The sequence below is a fragment of the Phyllostomus hastatus genome, unplaced genomic scaffold, assembly GCF_019186645.2.
Source record: "Phyllostomus hastatus isolate PE091 unplaced genomic scaffold, TTU_PhHast_1.1 phas_scaffold_345, whole genome shotgun sequence".
NCBI classification, from domain to species: domain Eukaryota; kingdom Metazoa; phylum Chordata; class Mammalia; order Chiroptera; family Phyllostomidae; genus Phyllostomus; species Phyllostomus hastatus.
In genome coordinates, this window is record NW_025334024.1 from 5,287,649 (window position 1) to 5,309,716 (window position 22,068).

The 22,068-nt window shown below is 44.4% G+C and overlaps 1 protein-coding gene across 1 annotated transcript in view; it reads right to left on the reverse strand.

Annotated features, from left to right (window-relative positions):
* The window catches only part of CDH13 (cadherin 13), a 1,008,841-nt gene that overhangs the window by 215,346 nt on the left and 771,427 nt on the right, over positions 1–22,068 (reverse strand). The window contains exon 7 of the mRNA XM_045818585.1: positions 20,627–20,805. Within this exon, the coding sequence (XP_045674541.1) occupies positions 20,627–20,805 (179 nt within the window). The remainder of the gene's footprint in view (positions 1–20,626; positions 20,806–22,068) is intronic.

The following is a 22,068-nucleotide window of genomic DNA, read 5'->3' on the forward strand; positions in this document are numbered from 1 at the left end:
TGTGAAGAAAACATCAGTCCCCCAGACTCACAGACAGTAAAACTTCAAAGAGATTCCATGGAAAATGTTTAGCCCAATGAACGGCTCATATGAGTGTTCAGTAAAAGTTAGTTCCTAGGATTGGCATTATTTTTTATTGCCGAATAAGGACTCTGATAATGTGTTTGTTTCATCTCTCTGACTTTCTAATTTTTGCCTTTACATGTTTTTTCCCTTTGCCGAGAACAGTCATCCTCCTTCTTTTCCCAGAAATGTTTTTTTTCCCCTCTAAATCAGGGGTCAGCAAACTATGCTCCAATGGGCCAAATCTGGCTTGCCACCTGCTTCTGTAAATAAAGTTTTATTGGAACACAGCCATGCTCATTTGCTTACATGTTGTCTCTGACTGCTTTGCGGCTACAATGGCAAAATTGAGTACTTGCAACAGAGACCATCCAGCCCACAAAACTGAAAACATACATCACATGGCCTTTTACAGAGAATGTCTGCAGGCCACTGACCTAATCATCCAGCTCAAGCCGTCCCCTTCCTGGCCACCTTCTTCAGCCCTCTGAGACAAAGTTGCTTCTCTGCCCACAGCATCTCCCTGGTCCCCTACAGCACTGTCTCAGAGAATCACTTCCACGCCTGCCTTCTGAGGCACTGTGTGAACACCATCAAGGTGGGCATCAGCTCCCAAATCTTTGAAGCTCCAGGCTAGGAGAGCAGAGACCTTCAGCGGGCAGACCCTGAGGGGTGGGTGAGGGGAGGGCTGAGTGGAGGGACTCTGGAATCTCCCCTTCAAGTAGGACCTTGGGAAGGGAGGACAGAGGGCTTTAGTGATGCGTGCATACTGCACACCCCCACGGGTGCCTGTGGCAGATCAGGGCACGCCCACCTGTGCACAGAGCAATGTTTGCTTTGGCCCAAGTCCTTAACTCTGTGCACCCATTAGCAGCATGACAAAGTACACATGCACACAGACCACTCAGCCCTCCACGGCACCTGTGGCCACTTGTTTGACATCTTAAATATAGAGACCAGGAGGAAGCCTGGATGTCACAAGCTCATCTTCACTGTGTTCTCCCAGAAGCAGACCCCAAGACTAGGATTTGGGTGTTAACAGCTTCTATAGGAGGTGACCCCAAGAAGAACAAATGAGGGAATAAGAGAAGTGAGACAGAAAAGAAAAAACCCCATACACAGGGCAGTAATGAGGTTATTGTTGTGAGCAGCTGGTATTCCGTTCAACAGGGAGACTGTGGAGAACACCTGTCAGAGGTGTCCTATTCAAAGGGTGAGGAAGGGTATTTTTCTACCAACTCTTCTCTCACAGGTGGAAGGCAGCTCCTTGAGAATTAAATCACTGAGCAGACCGAACACGCTCTGGTGGTATGAGGAAGAGGAAGGCTCCATGGAGTCAGCTTCAGGGATTAAGAAGCCAGCAGCCCATTTGGGAGTGGTGAGTGGTAGGCCATCAGGAGTCGTCACTCCTGGCCACTGCTGTGCTACCTAAACTCAACAATCAAATGGCTGATGCCATCATGATACTGGGCAAGCAGGGGGTGCATGATTTACTTCTAATTTTCCATTCCATCTTTTTACTGCTCCATTTCAGAGCCTCAATAAGTAAGTTGTTGACCCAGGGACACTAGAAGGAAATTACTACCCTGCTTTTTAGACTTTATACATATACTAAGCAAAAATTGAGTGATAGAGTCCTGATCAATTGTTATTTAAAAACAAGGATGTTCAAACATGTGCCATTAGACAGGATCAGGCAATCAGACAGCTATACCAACAGGCGGGGTGGCATCAGGCATTAACAGTCAAGCTCAGTTAAACATTGCAGTTGCCTTTGGAAACATTTCCTTGGTTCTCTAATTCCTTTCCAAAGGAGCAACCAAGTATCATTACTCTACTGTTAAGAATGGGGTTAAGACTATGCCCTAGTTAATGCTGTTTGTAAACCCCTTTAAAGGACTTAATCTTTCTAGTCAAATATGCTTTGAAAATATCATTGGCTTCCAATGTATTTGGCTTCAGTAATTTCTCCAGGTTCCTACATGTATTCTTTATCTGTTCAACCATCTTCTGATCTCCTATTAGGAACAGTACCTCTTTAAAGTGTGAATACACTGCAAACCTTCTTATGAAGCCCAGAGTTGACAGAGGAGAGACCTATAACTAAGACATTGCTATTCCATGTGGTAACTACATTAATAGGATGTTTAAAATAATTTGTGTGCAAAACTGAACGGGGAACAATCAATTCAGCCAAGGAGGGCTGCGAAGGCTCCAAAGAGGAGATATTCAAACCAGATCTGGAAGGGTCATAAGGAAATGAGCAGCAATTTTAGCAGAGGTCACAGCATCATGTGTATTAGTTATCTATTGCTACACAACAGATTACCCCGAACTTTGGGGCTAGAGGATCCGCTTCCAAGATGACTCAGCCACATTGCTGGTGAGTCAGTGGGGCTGTTGGCAGGTGGCCTCAGTTGTCTGCCATGTGGCTCTCTCCACAGGGCTACTGGAGTGTCCTCACAACATGGCAGTTGGCTTTCCCATAGCAAGAAAGAACAAGAGTAACCTAGGCTTGGAAGTTCCACAATGTCATTTCTGCTAGATCTTATTGGTTATACAGGTCACCCCTGTTCAGTTTGGGAGGGGACTACATACGAGCATGGAAGTGGGCATCATTGGGGGCCAACTGGGGGCTGGCTACCGTGATATACAAAAGTAGGAAGTGCATCATCTTTAAGAGAAATGGAATGTGTTGATGTCAGTGGGAATGTAGGGTGAGTTAGGGAAATAGTGGCAGAACATAAAATCAGAAAACTTGAGTCACATTGTAGCTTAAACTGAGGAGGTTAGACAAAGGAAACCACTGTACTTGCTGGTCTTTCCTCCATCTCATCTGCTGGCATCTGGATTCAGGGGCCACGGGCATCCATGGCAGAACTGGGTTCTCAGCAGTGAGTCCCTCCTTATGAACTGTCCTCCAAAGAGGTCAAGTAGTTCCACATCTTTGAGAGGATCCAGACTAGCTTTCCCACACCCTCCAGTCTAACCAACCTTGTTTCAGACCCAATCTAAGAATTTAAGGCACCAGGAGATAGTAGCTTCTTTGATTTTTTTATTCTTCCCCTTTGATTTTCTACTCCTTCTGGCTCAATGGTCTGTCTTGGTATGGAATGATTCCAAATCCTGTTTGCCGTGAGTGGAACAGCAAATCATGATGATAGCCTCCCTGGGCTCACACTAACCTGGGTGTGAATTCTACTGCCACTCCAATGCCTCTGACCTTCAGCATCCATGGGGTAAGGTGGGAATAGCAGCACCATGTCATGGGAAGCTGAAGGAATGAGCGTGGTGATGCATTTGCAATGTCTGGCAACAGAGGCCACCTGTAAAAAGTCATATCAAGTCTGCAGGTCTTGATCTCCTCCCCTAGCTCCCAGATCTCATCAGTCTGGGATGAGTGTATACCTCAAATTTATCAACCTAATAAGAATTGCTCTTTTATTGGCAGGATTTTACCAAACATGTTCCCTTTTGTGCTCACATATTGGCCAGTCCCTGTAAATTAATTGTTAGGCTGGTTGTGAGGGTCCTGGGTGAGGAATTTGCACTGATTTCCATTGGCCTTTGAAAGTCAGGAGTGAAGATTTCCTGAGACATATTTATGTCCAGTGGCCACTGAGGTGGCGCTGGGTCGAATTATCCTTTGTTGTAGACCAACACCAGTTGCCGATCAGGATGGTGAGAACAGGGAAAGGAATTCTTGTTTCCTCTGTGGGCAGTGGAAGGAAAGTCTGGGATCTGGGGGTGGATCTATTTAAACAATTTGGAGACAGGAACACTTAAGTTTATGTCTAAGTGGAGTTTGGGGGCAGGTTCAATTATGTTGCCTCCTCTTTGTATGAGAGTAAGAAGCAAAGGTGGAGGTGGTGCCACAGTGGGTGTTTGTGCCCATCCCCTCCTTTCTTCTTTCCCTTCCCCCACCTCCTGGCTCCCCTTCTGCATAGGCAAACTCATAGGAGTGATAAATGGGGGCCTTGTGAGCATTTATGGGTGGCTAAATGTCTTCCCTTGACTTATTAATTGGAAGGAAGTAGGGCAAATGGCCAAGTAGGACCACTGCACAGAAGGTATTTTTCTGGATGCTATTATTTCACTGAAGTAATATTTCTCTTTCCAGAAGCCACTGCTATAGTTATAGCTCTCCTAGCGCCCATGCTCTGATGAGGGACCACTGCGTTGCTTCTGAACATAGAAGGCAGAAGTCTGGGAAATGTTGTTTGGATGATCAGAAATAGAGTTTGGGGGAAGGGGACAGATTTCAATGGCTAATGTGGCCAGCAGAATAGCTCTCATCTTCAGGGGGCCATAGACTTTCTTTTTCCTTGCTCTTGGCATGGTCTTGTACTGTAGCAGTAAGCATGTGGGCACTATGTTATAACTCTTTTTTGTATTTGAGACTCACTAGTTTGGCTGAACATCTCAAAGGTTAGAACCATGACTTATTTATTCCTGCCTTCCCAGTCCTTGGTGCAGAGTATTCCAGAGAGGAGATGAACTCAATAAACACTGAACAGCTCAATCAAAGATTCAATAGCCCCATTTTTCCTAATCTGTCCTTGAAGATCACAGATGACAAATAATATGGCAAGAGTGCCCCCACTTCTACCTTCCACTCCCAGGAAAGACATCACTAATCAATTACTGAAGAAACCAAGTGTGACTCAGAATCCTTCCCAACACAGCACTCCAGTTAGCCACTGACAGCCTTCAGAGAAGGTGTGGAAAGTTCAACCTACCTTTCATATTTAAGTGAGTAGACTTCGGCTGCCTCTGCCTGTGGCGCAAGATTTACCAACCAAACAATGCAGTACTCTAACCTCATATCCATAACCTCAGGTGGCTAATCCTTCCCTAGAACCAACTGTTGGACTAAATCAGTGGATTCATTTGGGGAAACACAAACCAAAGTTTACAATTCAAAATCTGATGAGCTTTCTCAGTACCTTTCTTATCGATTGTGAGAATCATTGGAAGGTCATACAATGAAGCATCCCTGGAGACCCATCATGGGATAGGTAGACACAGGGGAGGCAATGGCATTGAGTGGCCACCAAGAATGTCTCTGTCTATGGAGAGGGAGTGTAGGAGAATGTACCCTGCTCTCCCTGAGGGAAGGAGGAACAGTAAGCAAGGGAGATGAAGCTTGTGTTCAGTTCCTCTAAGGTGGGACCTTAAGCTTTTTTGTGCCATGAAACATCTTTAGCAGTCTGATGAAGCTTATGGACCCCTTATCAGAAAAATTTTTTAAGCACATAAATAAATACATAGGATGACAAAGGAAGACAGTTATATTGAAATAGAGTCATCAAGATAGTAAGAACACTGATGTGGTAGTACATGTGCTTTTTTGTCAACTCATCAATAATAAAATCAAGTGTTAAATCTAATAATTAGATTAATTTCAAAATAGTAGAGGCTGGGGGAGATTTATGACATATCTGTGTCCACTGTGGTGAGAGATGAAAATATCTGTGGCTTTGATTGCTAACAGTCATGGGAACAGCTAACACCGCCCTGGTTTGCCTATGTTCCCCAAAAGCAGAAGAAAACAGAAAACTGGTTAATGGTTAATAAAAACAAACACGAAGTGTTTTTTCTCATCCATGTTCGTGTACTCTCTCCCCATCTTCCTGATTCTGTCTATAGGCCTTGGATTAGGACTGTGAGGATGACTTTAAAAAAATCTAGTCACATGTCACCATGGGACTTATCTGACTAATTTCTTGCTTGTATGAATATGTTCTCTATTTTTATAAACACCGCTGTAACAAATGTACTTAAGGAAAACACTCTTTGAAGCCACTACTCGTGTCCTGGCAGACCAGATAATCTCATTATCTGCTCCGACGCCAGCTGCTGTCAGGGCCCGAGCTCCATCTGGGCGCCTGGTGGAGGATGAAGCTGTTATCTCCCACCAGGCAGCGGGTCTTACATTCTGAGTGAGGACCCCTGCCTTACTCAGAATGGACATGGCTCCAGCGAGAGGGGTCCCATGTTCCCAGAGCAGAGGGCCCCAAGTCCAGGTCACAAACATCTAGCTCATTTTCCACTCCCCAAAACAGAAGAAGTTGTTAGCAAAGCCTTGACTGTCCCCCTCTGCCCATCCTCTGGTAGGGACATTTGTCACATTGAGTGCTTTCAGGTGGCATTAACCCTTTTTTTCTCTAATAGGAGTTTTGCTTCATGCTGAACCCCTCCAATATTCTTCATGTACAGTTGGCCCTTAGAAGAGGAGGACTAGGGTGAGGTTGGAAGTTCCGTTTTGCCATCCTCAGGTTTCTGGGTAGAGGGACTTGAGCTCATGTACACTCTGGGCCCTTCCCCAATGCCCTACACCCATGCAGAGGATCAGGCTCCCTGTCCATCTGTCTATCTGTCTGTCTGTATGTCTGTCTGTCTGTCTACTTACCTACCTACCATCTATATCTATCTTTTATCTTCCTAGCTACAAAGGTGGCTTATGGGCTAGGGGCTGCCTTGCCCCCACTCTACCCTGTGGAAAGGGATGAGGTATTAGAATGTGAGTGTGGCATCTCCCAGCAGGCTCTTTCCCTGTCTCCTGTTTCTTTCTCCCTCTCCGCCACCTCTTTCTCTGCCTTTGTCTGGAAGAGGATTTCTAGGGGGGCTGTACCCAGGGAGGTGTGGTCTGTGCTTGTTTCACACCACCCATTTCTGGGTGGGGCTAAGTCTCTAATTAAAGCATAAACTATCAGCAAGTGTATTTGGCCACAGACTCATGCCTGTCCTCATTCATCAGCCTCATTGGTAACGGCATGCAGAGGCGAGATTGCTCCTCAAGGGTTTAGAATTCCCAGTCTCAACCTCTGAGCCATTATACCGCACAGCCCACAGCCCTTCCAGTGGGAGAGCCGAGGGAAACTGAGTCAAGCTTCCCAAATGCGTGAAGGGGCTCAGAGCAAAGAACAATGAAATCCCTGATACGAGTTTCATAAACTCTGAGGTTGTCCTTTAGATGTCCAGATTTTCTCCTCCCCATGGTCCATGCTTTGCTCTCAGCTGCCAGGTTGTATCAGAAGCAGAAGCTCTGGGGTCACGCCCAGTTCTCTGACTCTCCAGCATGTGACTCAGGCAGGTCTCATCAGCCCCCGGGAACCGGCTGCCTTTGTGGTAACATGGGTGTGGTGCTCTTGTGAGTGTTATGTATGACCTTAATTAATTCCTGGCTGAAAAGAGTGATGCTATGATTGTCCACATTGTCGCTGTCTAAGGCGAGGACACAGCGTAACCTCTCTCACAGGTATTAGGTAGCCTAACGACAGGAAGCAGTGAGAATGTGGAAGTCTCTGAATCCTCCCCCACCCCAGAAATCCAGAGCCCAAGGAGACAGAAAACTAAAGTGAAGACCTGAGGAGACTCCCACAGAGAAAAATAAGTCTGCTAAAACAGTTCATAAGGGAGAGAAAATATCTAAAGGAATTTAATTTTGGTTCTTACTCTTGAGGTCCGTAAATAGAGATGCCATTCATTGAATTTCAGCAGTTATTTCTATAGCTGTTCTTTGCAAAGGTCAAAAGAAATTCATTTCCCGTGTCTGTCTTAAGAACACAGAAACACACACCACAATATGTCTATTAAGCTGCCTGTTGGGACTGGTGAAAGAGAAAGTAAGCAACTGGTCAGCACGTGTTGAGATAAGGAAAAAAACCACCATTGTGCCTTGTCGCTTCACGAAACCAGAGTGCTTATCATCGCAGGTGAGGACGTTTTGACAAGATTTACCTTAATACACCCTCGAAAACATTTCCCCCTGACATTTGCAATGCATTGCCTGTGATGTTAGCAATACTGGCGGAGGCATGATGCCCAGTAAGATTCCCACTCTTTTGACAACGGAGAAACTGGCTCACTTAGAAACCAGTCTCTGAACTCAAAGGGGACCGTCCTGCTGGCCCCAACCCATTGTGGTGTCCTGACCTGAAACCCTCTGCCCTCAGGACCTGGATACAAATGCTTTTTAAAATGATGATCAGAATTGTATTGTTATTACCCAAACGACACATGGTCACTGCACCCAAACTAGACAATACAGATAATGGCAATAACTAACCCACACCTGCCACTCCTCTAAGTACGTGCTTGTATTAATTTATTTAAGCCTCAAAACAGCCCTTTGAGGCAGGCGCTGTTGTGATTCCCATTTTACAGGTGAAGAGACTCAGACACAGTTCCAACAAAAGGGGCCGGTTGTCTGTGTTATGCTACTTCCTTCTATACACTAGAGCCCTCTGGAGCGTTAACGGTGACGTGGCAGAAGAGTATTTCCAATGACACGGAAAAAATAATTACGGCTACCAGTTGCTCAAGCTACAGACGTTCCCAGAATCACAGAGCTTTTGTGAACAATTTCTTCTGGCTCCAGACTCAGCTCAAGAATAGCTCCCTCCTCTGGGGAGTCTCCCCTCCCCACCTCTGGGTCTTCTTGCTCCCTACTCTCCCCGCCGTCAGTGCTGTCACGTAACAACAACGGTCGTTCTGAACGGGCGCGTCCAGTGTTTAGCATATGTCTAGACAGCACTTTCTGTTTTACTACTTCTGGATTGAACTAGTTGCTTTAATTACTGTAACCAAATTTTGAGTTTAGAATTAATTAGCAAATGTCTAAAACTATGTTTCTTAATCATGAGGAATGGACTGTTTTGACAAAAATATGAAATCAGGCCCATCATTCATGACCTAATTCCTATCCCTATCATCCAGCTTCAAGTGTGATTAATAAGTGTGATCAGTGTTTTGAGGGGGGACCTCAGACACAGACACATGACTATGTGCATTGATTAGTAGGTGGAACTGCTACTGTGTGGCCATCCTGAGCCATGATTTCATAGATCAGCAGTGGTTGGCGAAGGCCCACGAACCAGATCCAGCTAGCTGCCTGGTTTTTAGTGGCTCATCAGCTAAAAACACTTTTTTTTAAAGATGGATACATTTTAAATGGTTGTGTAAGTACCTACATAATATTCTCAATTTTGCCTCTTGGCCCACAAAACCTAAAACACAGGTGGCAAACACAAGGCCTGCAGACCGAATCCGGCCCTCCACCTTGTTTTATCCGGCCCGGCACCTTGTTTCTACCTGGCAGCAGCGCTGAGCTCTCACTAAACTGTGAAGGAGTATTACATGTATACAGTCCTAAAGTTACATTGGGCCCTTTGAAGGCAACAGTGAGGTTGATGTGGCCCCTGGTGAAAATGAGTGTGACATCCCTGACCTAGAACATTTACCATCTGGCCCTTAAAGAAAAAGTGCGCTTTCCTCTAATCCAAGAGACGATGCTACAATTGCAAGTCCTTTCATTGTTGAATGTGATGTCACAGTGCCCTCTATCCAATGAAGTTTGTTGTGCCTTTAGAACACCAACTCCCATTATCAACAAACTTTCATCCTATACAAAAGCACAGTAAACGAGATAGCCCCTTAAAATAAAACTGAAAGAAATGTGGATCTGAGGCATTCTGAGACATCATCATGTCTTGAAATGGTCTCTTGCTGGCTTGCCTTAATCTTAGTGTTCTAGCTTCTGGTCATCTTCCCTTAAAATGCTTTACAATGCATTTTACAACCCCCAGCTGTTGTAATGAGCCTGGTCCTGGATAGGAGCCAAGCATATTAAAGGTAAGTTTGAAATAGCTCCTTTCCAAAGAATCTCAGCCTACTTTTCTTAAATGATGGTTGTTCTCAGTATGGTGAAGAAAAGCTTTTCCCAATTTTCTCCACCAGTTCAAAGTTAAAACTGAACTAGATAGTCTTTCTAAATTGAGGTATCTCTCCAGCCAGGACTTCACAGGGATGGGATTGAGAATGATGTTGTTTCGGCACAGTAACTGGGAAATCTGTCAGCGAGGTAAAACACGCCTTAACATGCTAATCACAGTTCTTGGCAGATAAAGGGAAATAAGCTGCTCTCTAAAGAAATTTTTTTTTGAAAAATAAAAATCTTCTTTAGTTTTATAGGGTACTTCACATAAGATGGAGAGATTTAAAGTGACGAAAAACAGAAGTACTCTAAATTCTTCATCACCCTTATTTTAAGTGATTTTGCCATGTAAAAACAAAAAAAAGGGAAAGAAGGAAAGAAAAAGCTTAGAAAATTGAACATTTGTTAACTCCAGAAGGATGAATCTCTCTTAATGACAAAGTTGTGTCTCTTGATTCAACACATGCCAAGTAACTGCTGATTGTATAATACTTTAAGATGCACAAAAACAAAAGATACAAAATAAGCTGTTGTCTATTAATCTAATTAACAACAAGTGGTAACTCCTCGTCTCTCTCCTTGAGAAGGCTAGAAATGTCCGTGGATCAAAACCCATCATTCTCCCAGCACTCTCGTCTGCCTCCTGATGACTTTGCTTTACTGCTGACCTCTCCTTTCACTTACCAGCCTTCTCTCCCAGTCACAGCTCTGACAGCAGCGTGTTTAACAGAGCTGTGTTGAATGTTAAATATGGTGGGAGGTGTTGCGTTTATGGTAGGATATACCTATAATCCATAGGATGACATCTGAAGCCCTTTGCAATCTTGTATCAACTCCCTGCCCTTTTTGGTACCTGCCTCCATAATTCCCTCAATTCCCCAGTTTCTCTTCTAGTAACATATGAATGTGCCATGCCTTTGCTCATGCTGTTCCTTTCCCGACAATGCCCTTTCCTCAATTTCTTCAACGCAAGTTTCCATTCCTCTATCAAATACGTACTGTTTATTCAAACAGCACATACCATATTTGTGTGCCTTTGCTATTAATACGTCAGCTTTACTTCCTTAGCAGGCGGCTTCATCTTTGCATACCTGATGTCCCCCACTGTGCCCTGGATGAAGCAAACATTGGTAAGTGCTTAATACACGTGTGTCAACATTTGTCCCTGAATTTTGGCAGCTAGATGACCTTGGTTTTATTGAACATCAAGAGCCTGCCTGATACTCTGCTGTGTGGGCAGAGCACAAATGTACTTCCTTAATACATCTTCTTCAACCTTATTGTCCATCATGAAAATAACTAATATTAACTAATATTTACAGGGTGATTTATCTTATTTAATCTTCTTGATAAGCCTATGAGATAGGGAGTGTGATGATCCTTGTTCTGGCAGATGAAGAAACAGGCTTAGAGAGGTTAAGTGAGCTGCCCACCTTCTCACATCTGTGAAGAGGTGGAGGTAGCTCTGAATTTATAGTCTAAAGCCAGCACACATGCCCTTGGCCCATGAATGTCAGACCAGGTTTCAGGTAAGTTGAGGTCCTACTGGGCGACCAGACACAACTCTAACTTTCATGGGTTAGCAGGCCAACCTCAGAGCTGTGGGGGAGATAGTTATAGTCAAGTCTCCTGCTAGAATTTATCCAGAATGGAGAAGTGAAGGAGGCTACAAAGTAGGGCCCTGACCTCCCCATCTCTCACCCCATGGCTATCGGCAGGAGGCCGGCAGGCTTGCAACTGGATTTTAACCCAGGACTGAGCATCCTTCCTGAAAAATGTCCCATCCGTTTTATCTGCTGGCACAACAGAACAAGTGCAATTCACATAGGGGTTCACCATCTGGGTTTCATTTGCAAGAATAATGCATTATTCTAAAAATAATAAAAAAACTTATTTACATCTACTTTTTTCCCCCCTCTATTTTCCCAGCAGGAAGTGATATAAAAAATGGAGGAAATTATACCAACAAAAATATTTGTGAGTAAATACCTCGCAGAAATGGTGAGGATGCTGTCTAAATAATTCTAGTCCCACCCACTGAAACAAAGGAAGATAATATTCTTGACAGCATGATTGAATTGTGTGTAATTACTGACAATGTTTTAAACATGATGATAATGAGAAAAGTAAGCATTAGATCAGAGCAGCTGAAAACATTTATTTTCCTGAGAGTATGATTACTTCTAGATTTCACTCAAGGCATGGGAGAAATACTAGCCTTTATTACAGCAATTAAAAAATTATTTATTAATTTGAGACAGAGAGACAGAGATTGATTTGTTGTTCCACTTATGTATACATTCATTGGTTGATTCTTGTATGTGCCATGACCGGGGATTGAACCTGCAAACTTGGCATATAGGGATGACATCTAACCAACTAAGTTACCCTGGCCCCAGCCAGGGCCTACAGCAATTTTCAATGAGTGTGTCATGAGAATTTTTTTATTCTCATCTGAGAATATGCTCATTGATTTTAGAGAGGGGGGAAGAGAGGGTGAAGAGAAGGATAGAAACATCAGTTGGTTGCCTTTGACATTCACCCTAACCAGGGCCCAAACCCACAACCTAGGCATGTGTCCTGACTGGGAATTGAACCCATGACTTTTTGGTTTGTGAGATGATACCCAACCAACTGAGCCACACTGACCATGGTGCTGCAAGAATTTTTAAAACAGGTAATACTTGGTTATTTAGTCAGGTGCACTGACATGTTTTCCCTTAGACTGTCAAATAAAAAAAAATGACAACAGCCAACCCAACAATAGTTGTCCAGTGTGAATGAATGAAAATTATACCTATTTTTTGTCAGATGGGCAAAAAATACATTTTTGTGTGCTGCCGAATTTTAGTAATTAGTTTCTGTGTGCCATGAGATGAAAGAGGTTGAAAATTGCTGCCTTATTACTATTATTTTATTTTCAGGCAGCTTGACTTGGTATCATCATTTCCATAGATCTTTGTAGTATGTTTCTGGAGAAGTACCCTATGTGACAATATTTTAACTTAAATCATTCTTGACCAAACATATAGTTCTTTCAACTTGCAGTTGTGCATCCAATTTCATTGATTATTTTGCCTGAGATGTTCCCCCTAACATTCTCCAATTCTCTTTTCTGACATACTCAAGGACTCCTGAATCTAAATGCACATAAATCTAAAAATAAGTCCTTTGTCACACTTACCATGGAAAGAAGGAAGGAAATTCTCTCCGTTTTCATGTTTGGCCTAGAAATTGGGGGCATTATAAACTTTCAGAAAACCCTTTCCCAGCTGAAAATAGAAAATAAATTACACTCACAGTCCTAATATCTTTTATTGTGTGTACATTTTTATGGGTAGGCCACCCCTTAGATTATCTGGAAGATAGCACATACTAAGATAAAGGTGAATTCAAACAAAGATAGTAAAGTGCTCAGCTGAACTCCTTCAAAAGACTAACAATACTTTCACAGTTCAAGTGTTCAGATGGAATTTTAAGGGCCTCATTTAGAAACTGTTCCCATTTTCAACAAACAAACAAACAAATGAAAAACAAACAAAACCCCAGAACTGACCATTAGTTACTCCAAGTATTTGCAAACTGTGGCTATGTTTAAAAAGTTGGCAGATTTCAGCTGATAAATTTCAGTCTAGTGGCCAAGATGATCAACCAAATAAAGCATTTATCAAATGTTAAGGTAAGACCTTATCTGATTTTATTTTGTAGGGAGGACAGACATAGTTTAAAAACATAGACAGAGCTGTCAAAGTGAGGGCTGAGTATCGTTACAGAAAAGAATCAAACAGTGACCCAGATGAACCCAATTTTGTTTAGTAGGATGTATGGCTCTTATTTTCTCCAAACACTTAAGCAAGATACACAGATCCCCATGCATGTCCTATTCTACAGTAGTTTTTAGAGCCTAGCACAGTTCCTGACACAAGGCAGGTATAAGGCTTAGATTACTGGATGATTACACAAGCCATGACTAAGCTCTCAACTAAAATGAAATAATTTCCTCTGTTTATATACCCACGCTAGAATGTGGGTCTTGCAGCAAGTTCTCAGGTAATCTTTTAGATACTCACTCATAAGTATACACCTGAAGGAATGTAGACTGACCTTTCTTCCTTCCTTCCTTCCCTCCTTCCTTCCTTCCTTTTTTCCATCCATCCATCCATCCAACAAATCTTTACTGAATGCCTATTATTTACCCAGCATTAAGTTTGGCAATATGATTACAGAGAAGGAACAGAGATCCCAGATCTCTTTCTTCAAGAGCTGTACATTCTGGTATGGTTCGGAAAATGTAAATGGAAGAGCTTGCAATGGAAAATGCACCATGTTTCCAAGTGAGACTGGATATCTATTAACATGGAGCTTATGATAAGATAAGGGCAATACATGGTCATTACAGCTGCTCTCATGACTCTATAGTTGGTAGTGCAGATGTCATTGTCATAGTCATTACTGATGAGGAAATGGGCTCATACAGGTTAAATGACTTGCCCAAGGTCACACAGCTGGCCCAGTGGTGAACTGACACTCCCGGGCAGCATAGGTTGCAGAGTAGATTGCATATCGAAACTATTCAATACATGTTTTTAATAACTATAGTCTCAAGGTTGGAAGACACATTATGTTCATGACCTTTACTGGTTAACTGAATCTGTTCTGTGTCATCCTACCAAGGGCAGACTATGTTTGAATACATCCCACAATGGGCAATTCATTACCCACACCTACATTTTACTACTATATCAGATAAAGATAATTACAGTAGTTCACATTATTTAGAACTATTAAGACAAGGAACTTATGTAAATCCTGTGGACATGAACTAAGGGGCATAATGTGGGTGAGTAGGGGTGCAGGACAGAGGGTAATAAGGGGGGAATAGGACAACTGTAATAGTATAACCAATAAAATATACTAAAAACTATTATATTATAGACAATGTGCTTTACATATTTTGACAGATCTGATCCTCACCAACAATTCATTCAAGGTAGGTGCTGTTATCCCATTGCACAGATGAATAAGTAAGGCATACAGAAGTCAAATAACTAACTGTTATGGGTTGGACTATGTTCTCCCAAAGATGCAAAGTCCTAACCCCCAAACCTGTGAATGTGGCATTTGGAAACAGAGCCTTTGCAGATGTGATCAAGTAAAGATGAGGCTGTTAGAATGAGCCCTAATCTAACATGACTGGTGTCTTATAAGATGACACAGACATGCACAGAGGGATGACAACATGAAGACACAGGGTCAGAAGAGGGCCATGTGAAGATGGAGACAGAGACTGGAGTACGATCTACAGGCCAAGGAATGCTGAGGATTGCTGGCCAACACCAGAAGCTGGGAGAGGCAAGGAAGAATCCCCGCCACCCAGAGCCTTCAGCCCCTTGATTTCAGACTGACCTTCAGAGCTGTGAGAATACATTTTTTTGTTTTAAGCCACCTGGCTTATGGTGCTTTGTTACAGAAGTCCTAGGAAACTAATATACTCACCTGGGTAAAAACCAAATAAATGATGTGTCCAGGATTCTGACCCCAGACCTCACCCCCTAAGTCTTCAGTATGTTGAAACATGATCTCCAAAGGGTATTCTTCTATTTACTACACACTTGCATCAGCTGTTTTTTTTTAATAACTGACGCCTGTGCTCTGCCCAGCTAAGGCTCTGATTTGATGTGCCTGGGACTTGTCTGGAGCTTGGGGTCTCTAGAGCTCCTCAGCCAAGTGTGAGGACTGCTGTCCCAGTTGGTTGATTTCACCACTTGGGGACCAATCAGAACAAATCCATCTTCTCTTTCCAAAGGCCAATCCTCCTTAAACACAAAGACCACCTCCTATTCCCTCTGAGCCTCTTTTTTTCAGGCAATATATCCCTAGGCAGTCCATTGTTCAAAGCAGGAGCCCAGAGAACTCCTGAATCATGGTGCCTATGAATGCACCCGTCTGGGGGGAAGGGGGGCAGTATAGATCAGCTTTGAACATGATGGGAAGCTGGAACTGAGCATTGTCACTTTTATTGTCCATACCATTTCCCACATAGTCCTGGTGTACTTCCCCAAGGTCACAGCTCAGTGGATGAGGAATATCTTAAGAACTGTCTTCTCAATGTACTCACTGGATGGCATCTGCCGGGCAGAGCTGACCTGTCAAATAGGCAGCCCCGTCAGCAGATGATCATGATCATGGTTAGGAGGGAGAGGAGGGGTCAGTAATGGGTCCTCAGGAGGTAGAGAGAGTGGGTGGGCTGCCTTCTAGCACCTTCACATTGCCCAGAGTGGGTGAGAGATGTGCAGTCTTGCTCCCTCACGCATGCGCTCTGGGCCCAGAGGCTGCACCGCCCCAAACACATTAGGAAATGAAGAGAGAAGCAGTGTCAGCTGATCTGGACCCTCGCTGCCCTGCTAGACGGCAGCCTGTGCACACAGAGGTGTCATGCTGCCTGCCACTCTCTCTCTTGCACCCCTTTCTCCGCCCCTCAATAAAATATTTTTTTAGTATATCCCATGTGCTAAGGACTGGGAATACACCAGGGAACAAGCTGGGTAAATCCCTTTCCTGCTGGAAGAGTGCAGAGGACCAGCTCAGTGGGGGCACCTACCACAGTTGGCCCCACGTGGGACAACCTGGGGAGGGAGGGTAGGAAGAAGAAAGGGCAACCATCAAAATGGTAACATGTCGCCACTATGAAAAACAGTATGAGTTACCTACAAAATTGAAAGTAGGATTATCAAGTGATCCAGAAATTCCACTTCTGGGTATTTATCCAAGTAAATCTGAAATATTAATTTGAAAAAGATGTGTGCACCCCTATGTTCACTGCAGCATTGCTTACAATAGCCAAGGCATCGAAGCAAGCTAAATGTATGTCAACATATGAATGGATAAAGGATATGTTACACACACATACACACACACACACACACACACACACACACACACACAATGGAATATTACTCAGCTATATGGAAAAAAAAAGAAATCTTGCCATTTGGAACAATATGGATGGACCCAGAGGGTATTATGCTAAGTGAAATAAGTCAGACAGAGAAAGACAAATACCATATGATTTCACTTTATGAGGAATTTAACAAGCAAAATAAATGAACAAACAAAACAGAAACAAACTCATAGATACAGAGAATGAAATGGTGGTCGCCAGAGGGAAAGGGGTGTGAGCAAAACAGGTGAATGGGGTTAAGAGTGCGAGTTGTAGCCATAGACACAGGGGTGTGAAGTGCGGGGCAGGGAATATGCCAGCAACACTGTAGTAACTAGATGCGTGCTGTCGATGGGCACTAGGTGTATCGGGCAACCACTTCATAAGGTACGTAATTATCTAATCACTATGTCGTACACCCAAAACTCATATAATACGATATGTCAACTATAACTGAAAAATAAATTTTAAAAAAGATCACTTACTGGAGTCCTTGACTGTCCTCACTGACCAGCTTTATCACGAGGTAAATGCAGGAAAGGCAGGGAAGGTACACGGACGGGGCTGCGCACGGAAATGGTGCACGCCACTCCCTGCAGTGCTCATGAAACAAAAGCTACTAAATGGAAATTCAAAATGAAAAATTTACATCTGGTATTCACTGAGTTCATGTCAACCAGAGGGTGGGTTTCTGGATCCCCCACTCCCAACAAGGTGAGGGCTGGAGGGGGGCAACCTGCGTGCACAATCTCAGGGGGCCCCTGCTCTAAAGGGGCCCTTACCTGCCGATTACACCCACAATATTCAACAGCCAAATGTACTGTTGGAGTTACCGTGAGTGAAGACAGGGTGACTAAACTTAATGTCACCTGGAAACACACACAGTTTGTAGGGCTCCTCCAATGGGATATTTTCTCCACAAGGAGTGGCCCATAAATCTTTGTTGAATATTCTGCCCAGGGGCTCCGGAAGTAGATGTTTAAAACCACACCAAAGGCAGGATACTTGTGAGGTCTCCAGAAATAACGAAAGTAATTGCAGGGTCCTGCCGAGGGAAGCTGTCGCACACACAGGAGCCGCAGGAAAGGCACAGTGAGATGGAAACACTGAGGACTGTGGGACACCCTGGCTGGAAGTCTGTCTGATGTGCAAGTTCTGCCCCTTCAAAGACGAGTGACTCGGAGTCACGTGTCGTCCCTCAGCCAACGTGCCGGCGAGAAGCTCAGCCAGCACAAGGGAACCGACAGCGCTTGCCCGAATCCAGGGACGTTTCCTTGACTGGTTGCCTGGGTCAGCACTGAACTGTGGAAACCCCCACAGAAAAGTGACACTCTTCACTCATTTCCATTGATTTTCCAATCTCGGTTAAATTGCGTTTGCCTTTTTTATTTTTTGAGCTGTTCATGTATGTGGCTAGAAATGCTTAATTCAATTCCCATAATTACATCCTCATTGTAACTTAACCAAAACCCAAATGAAAAGATAATAAGCTTGAAACACATCTGTCACCAAAATAAACCTGAGAAAATGGAATGATCCACTATATTATCACTTTGATTTATAAATTGAGACTTACAAAACATTTTCTATCAGTAAAAAGAGAACTAAGGTGAAAAAAGTCAGTGCATTTTATCTTTCCCTTGTAAGAATTTTTAAGCACCCTGGCTGGCGTAGCTCAGTGGATTGAGCACGGGCTTTGAACAAAAGCATCGCAGGTTCAATTCCCAGTCAGGGCACATGCCTGGGTTGCAGGCCATGGCCCCTAGCAACTACACATTGATTCTCTCTCTCCCTCCCTTCCCTCTCTAAAAATAAATAAATAAAATCTTAAAAAAATTTTTTAAGCACCTGAGGGAGCATTAGGGGTCTGGCCAAGCTGGTGTGTGTGCGTGCATACGTGCACTCGGTCAGGTGGCACAGAGAGAACTGGGAAGTCGTGACTTGCCTCCAAAGGCAACAACATGGCAGTCATGCAGCCATGTACCAGGGAGGGGTGCAAAGAGAGTGGGAGAGAAAAGGAAGGAAATTGACTCAGTATGTTCTCCCCCCACCCCACAATTTCCTATTTTTAACTAGCAACGACCACATTTTCTAAGTGACAACCACAGTTTCAATGCAAATTTCATTCCCATCCTCCCTTCCAATAACTTCTCATTTCTAGCTACTGTTTCCTCTCCCTCAAGTATAAAAATCTTAGCGTCATTTCCAATTCATTTTGGCCTACATGCCCAAACCCACATAAGGAGAAGTTTTAAAGAGGAGTTTTAAAGAGTGCTCAAACCATGCGAGCCCATGAGGAAACACACACGCACACGATCATAGTCTCTGTTCTCAAGTAATTTACAGTCTGGGTCGGCGCTGCGCAGCGGAGCTTCCCGTGAGGACGGCGATGTTCTCTGTCTGTCCTGGCCAGCACGGCAGCTGCTAGCCACGTGCCGGAGGCTACTGAGTACTTGAAATTTGGCTAGTCAGACTAAAAACTGTTTTACATTTAATTTCAATTACTGAAAATTAAAATTTAAATAATTACATGTGACGAGCACATGTTACCACATGGGACAACACAGGTCTAGACAACGAGGAAGGGATATTCTTTAAGGGGACAAACAACAACAGGGCATGTGGGAAATGCCACGTGATGGCTACAGGTGAGCACAGGCAGAGGTTAGAGAAAGAGCACGGCAGTGGAAGACTCAGGTGGAGGAGGATGGCTTCTCAGAGGAGGTGTGTCTACCCCAGTATCTTGTGAGAAGCCACAGTGTAGAAAGCAGAAAGGAGAAAAGGTATTTTTTTTGCCCCAAGATTTGTTTAATTAGAAATACCAAGAGGAATATTCACAGAGCCCATTAGGGAAATCGGGCAGTTACGGCAGGGCAGATGGTGCTTGCAGAAGGTCAAGGTTGCTACCCATGCCTGTGGGGCTATGCCATGTTGGGAGCAAGAGATTCCAGAATGGGAGCAGGTTGGCAGTGGGGCAGAGGGGCATGGATAGATGGGCGGGTGACCCCCGAGTTGGTTTGGTATGTTGTGTTTGAAGGGCCAAGAGGCTTTCCTACGGAAGGAGTCCACAGTGGGCTGCAGAAGAGACCTGGAGCCCAGGAGAAAGGGCGGGGCCAGGCCACATGTATGAGGGGTCAGATTTGGGAAGAAGCACATGTCCCATCTGAGTGGGACAGCTGACGCCAGCCCCATCTAACTGTTACAGCTGATGTTACCAATTATGCACAGGTGGAAATCAGGCCCCAAACTTCCAGAATTTCTGACTTCCAGAAAGGCTAGAAATTGGAATTTTAAAAAAAGAAATATAAAATCTGAATACTTGGACACAGAAACTAATGTGAAAACGCTAAAACACCCTGGGAAAAGCCAAAGAGCATGAGCATGGACTGACCAAGGCCCACGTGTCACCTGTTTGTGACATCTGACCTGGAAGATGCGTGGGGTTTCACACAACCTAAAGGGCAGAGATTGAAGGAAGAGAGTGGTTCCAGGGGAAGGCAGGGGTGTGCGCAGCAGGGGGTTTGAGAACGGAAAGGGGCCGAAGCCACTGGACTCCGGCGGGGAGCCTCACCGTTAGACAAAGCCTCTCCCTCCCAACTTCCCTTCCTTCACCCCTCCCTCTCCCTCATGGCTGAGAGGTAAGGAGAGGGGTCCACAATATCCAGGGCCTCATGAATAAGTAGCCATTGAGGAAACACAAGCATCAGCAAAATGAACTCAAGTAATCCTAGATGATACAGCTTTTTATAGTGTGTGTTTTGGTTCACCCCATTTCCCTTTGTAGCCATGTGTCAATATCTCGTTCCCATCGTCAGGATACAAAGCGCCCTTGACTGCAGCACCACACCTCCCCTTGAGTGAGAGTCGCATTTGATTCTCAAGAAGACGTGTGCCTCTCAGCTTACCTCTCGGTCCAGCAGTGCAGGTGACACAACGGTGACAATGTCTCCCTTTTCGGGATCGATGTAGAACATGTTGGGAGACGGCTTGTCAGGCGTCTGCTGACGGATGTTATACCGCAGGAGGGCATTATCTGTGGATGGGTCGTCTGCGTCGAAGGCTGTCATCCGCATCACTGTGGTCCCTAAGTGGGCAGGGCAGGAGGACAGGAGATGGTCACTCGGAGACAGTGACAGGCAGGTGGAGGCCCTGTCCCCCACCCAGACAATGGCAATGAAGTGATATGCCAATTGCTTTCCAGATTAAAAATGGAAAGCATTTCTCCAGCTCTGATATTTTTTAGCTTTTCTTCCCCATTCCCTCCCTACTCCATCATGTTAAAAGACCTGAAAAAAAGGAATCTTTGCTGTTCAGCAGATTGACAGCTTAATTTTTTTCCTTCTGCTGATATGCTGCTCATTTTCACAGGCTTTCATTCTGTTGGAGATGTGGCTCCATGACAAAGGCCTTCATTTGAAGAGCTCTTATGAATGCCTACCGTGTGTGGGGTCCTGGGCCAGGTGTTGGGGAAACAGAGGTAAGAATGGCACATTCTGTGCTATCCAGCAGGTCAGGTATTAGTGGGAGAGATTGCGTATAAGGATGTAAAAATAATACAGCATATCCAGTGCACCAAGAGAGGGCATTAATGAACGCAAAGGACAACCTCATCTAATCCAGAGTCCAGAACAGGTCCCTGGGGCAGGCGTCTAAGGGGTGAGTGGGTGGGAGCAAGGTGAAGAGGGACCTCGATGGGAAAGACATTCCGGGTGGAAGGAACGTGAGCAAATGTTAACTTCGCACCATCTGCGTGGCAGCCGCAGTGTCTCAGGCACTTTAGATACAAAGACGATATGAAGATGAGGGTGACATGAGGACTATTTGATATGCCAAGGGTGAGAAGGGTGTCAGGTACAGGGTCTCGCTCACACACAAGTGACATGAAGGGGAACATTCAAGGACCATTCAAGGACCATCGAGCAGCCACATTCAAGGACCATTGAGCAGCAACAAGTAAAAACAAATGCACTCTCCCTCTTGGCATCTACTCTCGAGAAACTCTTACATGAGGGGGTTTTGCAAGGGTGTCCATGGCGGGATCATCCATCCTGGTGACACAGTGGGGAACAGCCTAAAGGTCCAGCAACAGAGGAATCGCTAAAGTGACGGTCTCTCCCATACTAAGAACTGTTTTGCAGCAGTTTAAAAAGGTTGTAGATCTAATGTGTTCTAGCATGGAGGGCCCTCCAAGACAGAGTATTAAGCGAAAAATGTCACATCGAAGAAGATTAACCGTAGCATGGTTTCATTTTTGTGAATCTGCCTGCACACAGAAAATCCCACAGCGTGCATCTATTTCGCAGGTACAGTTTATGTGTGTAAGTGCATAGATTAGAAGAAGCTCTAT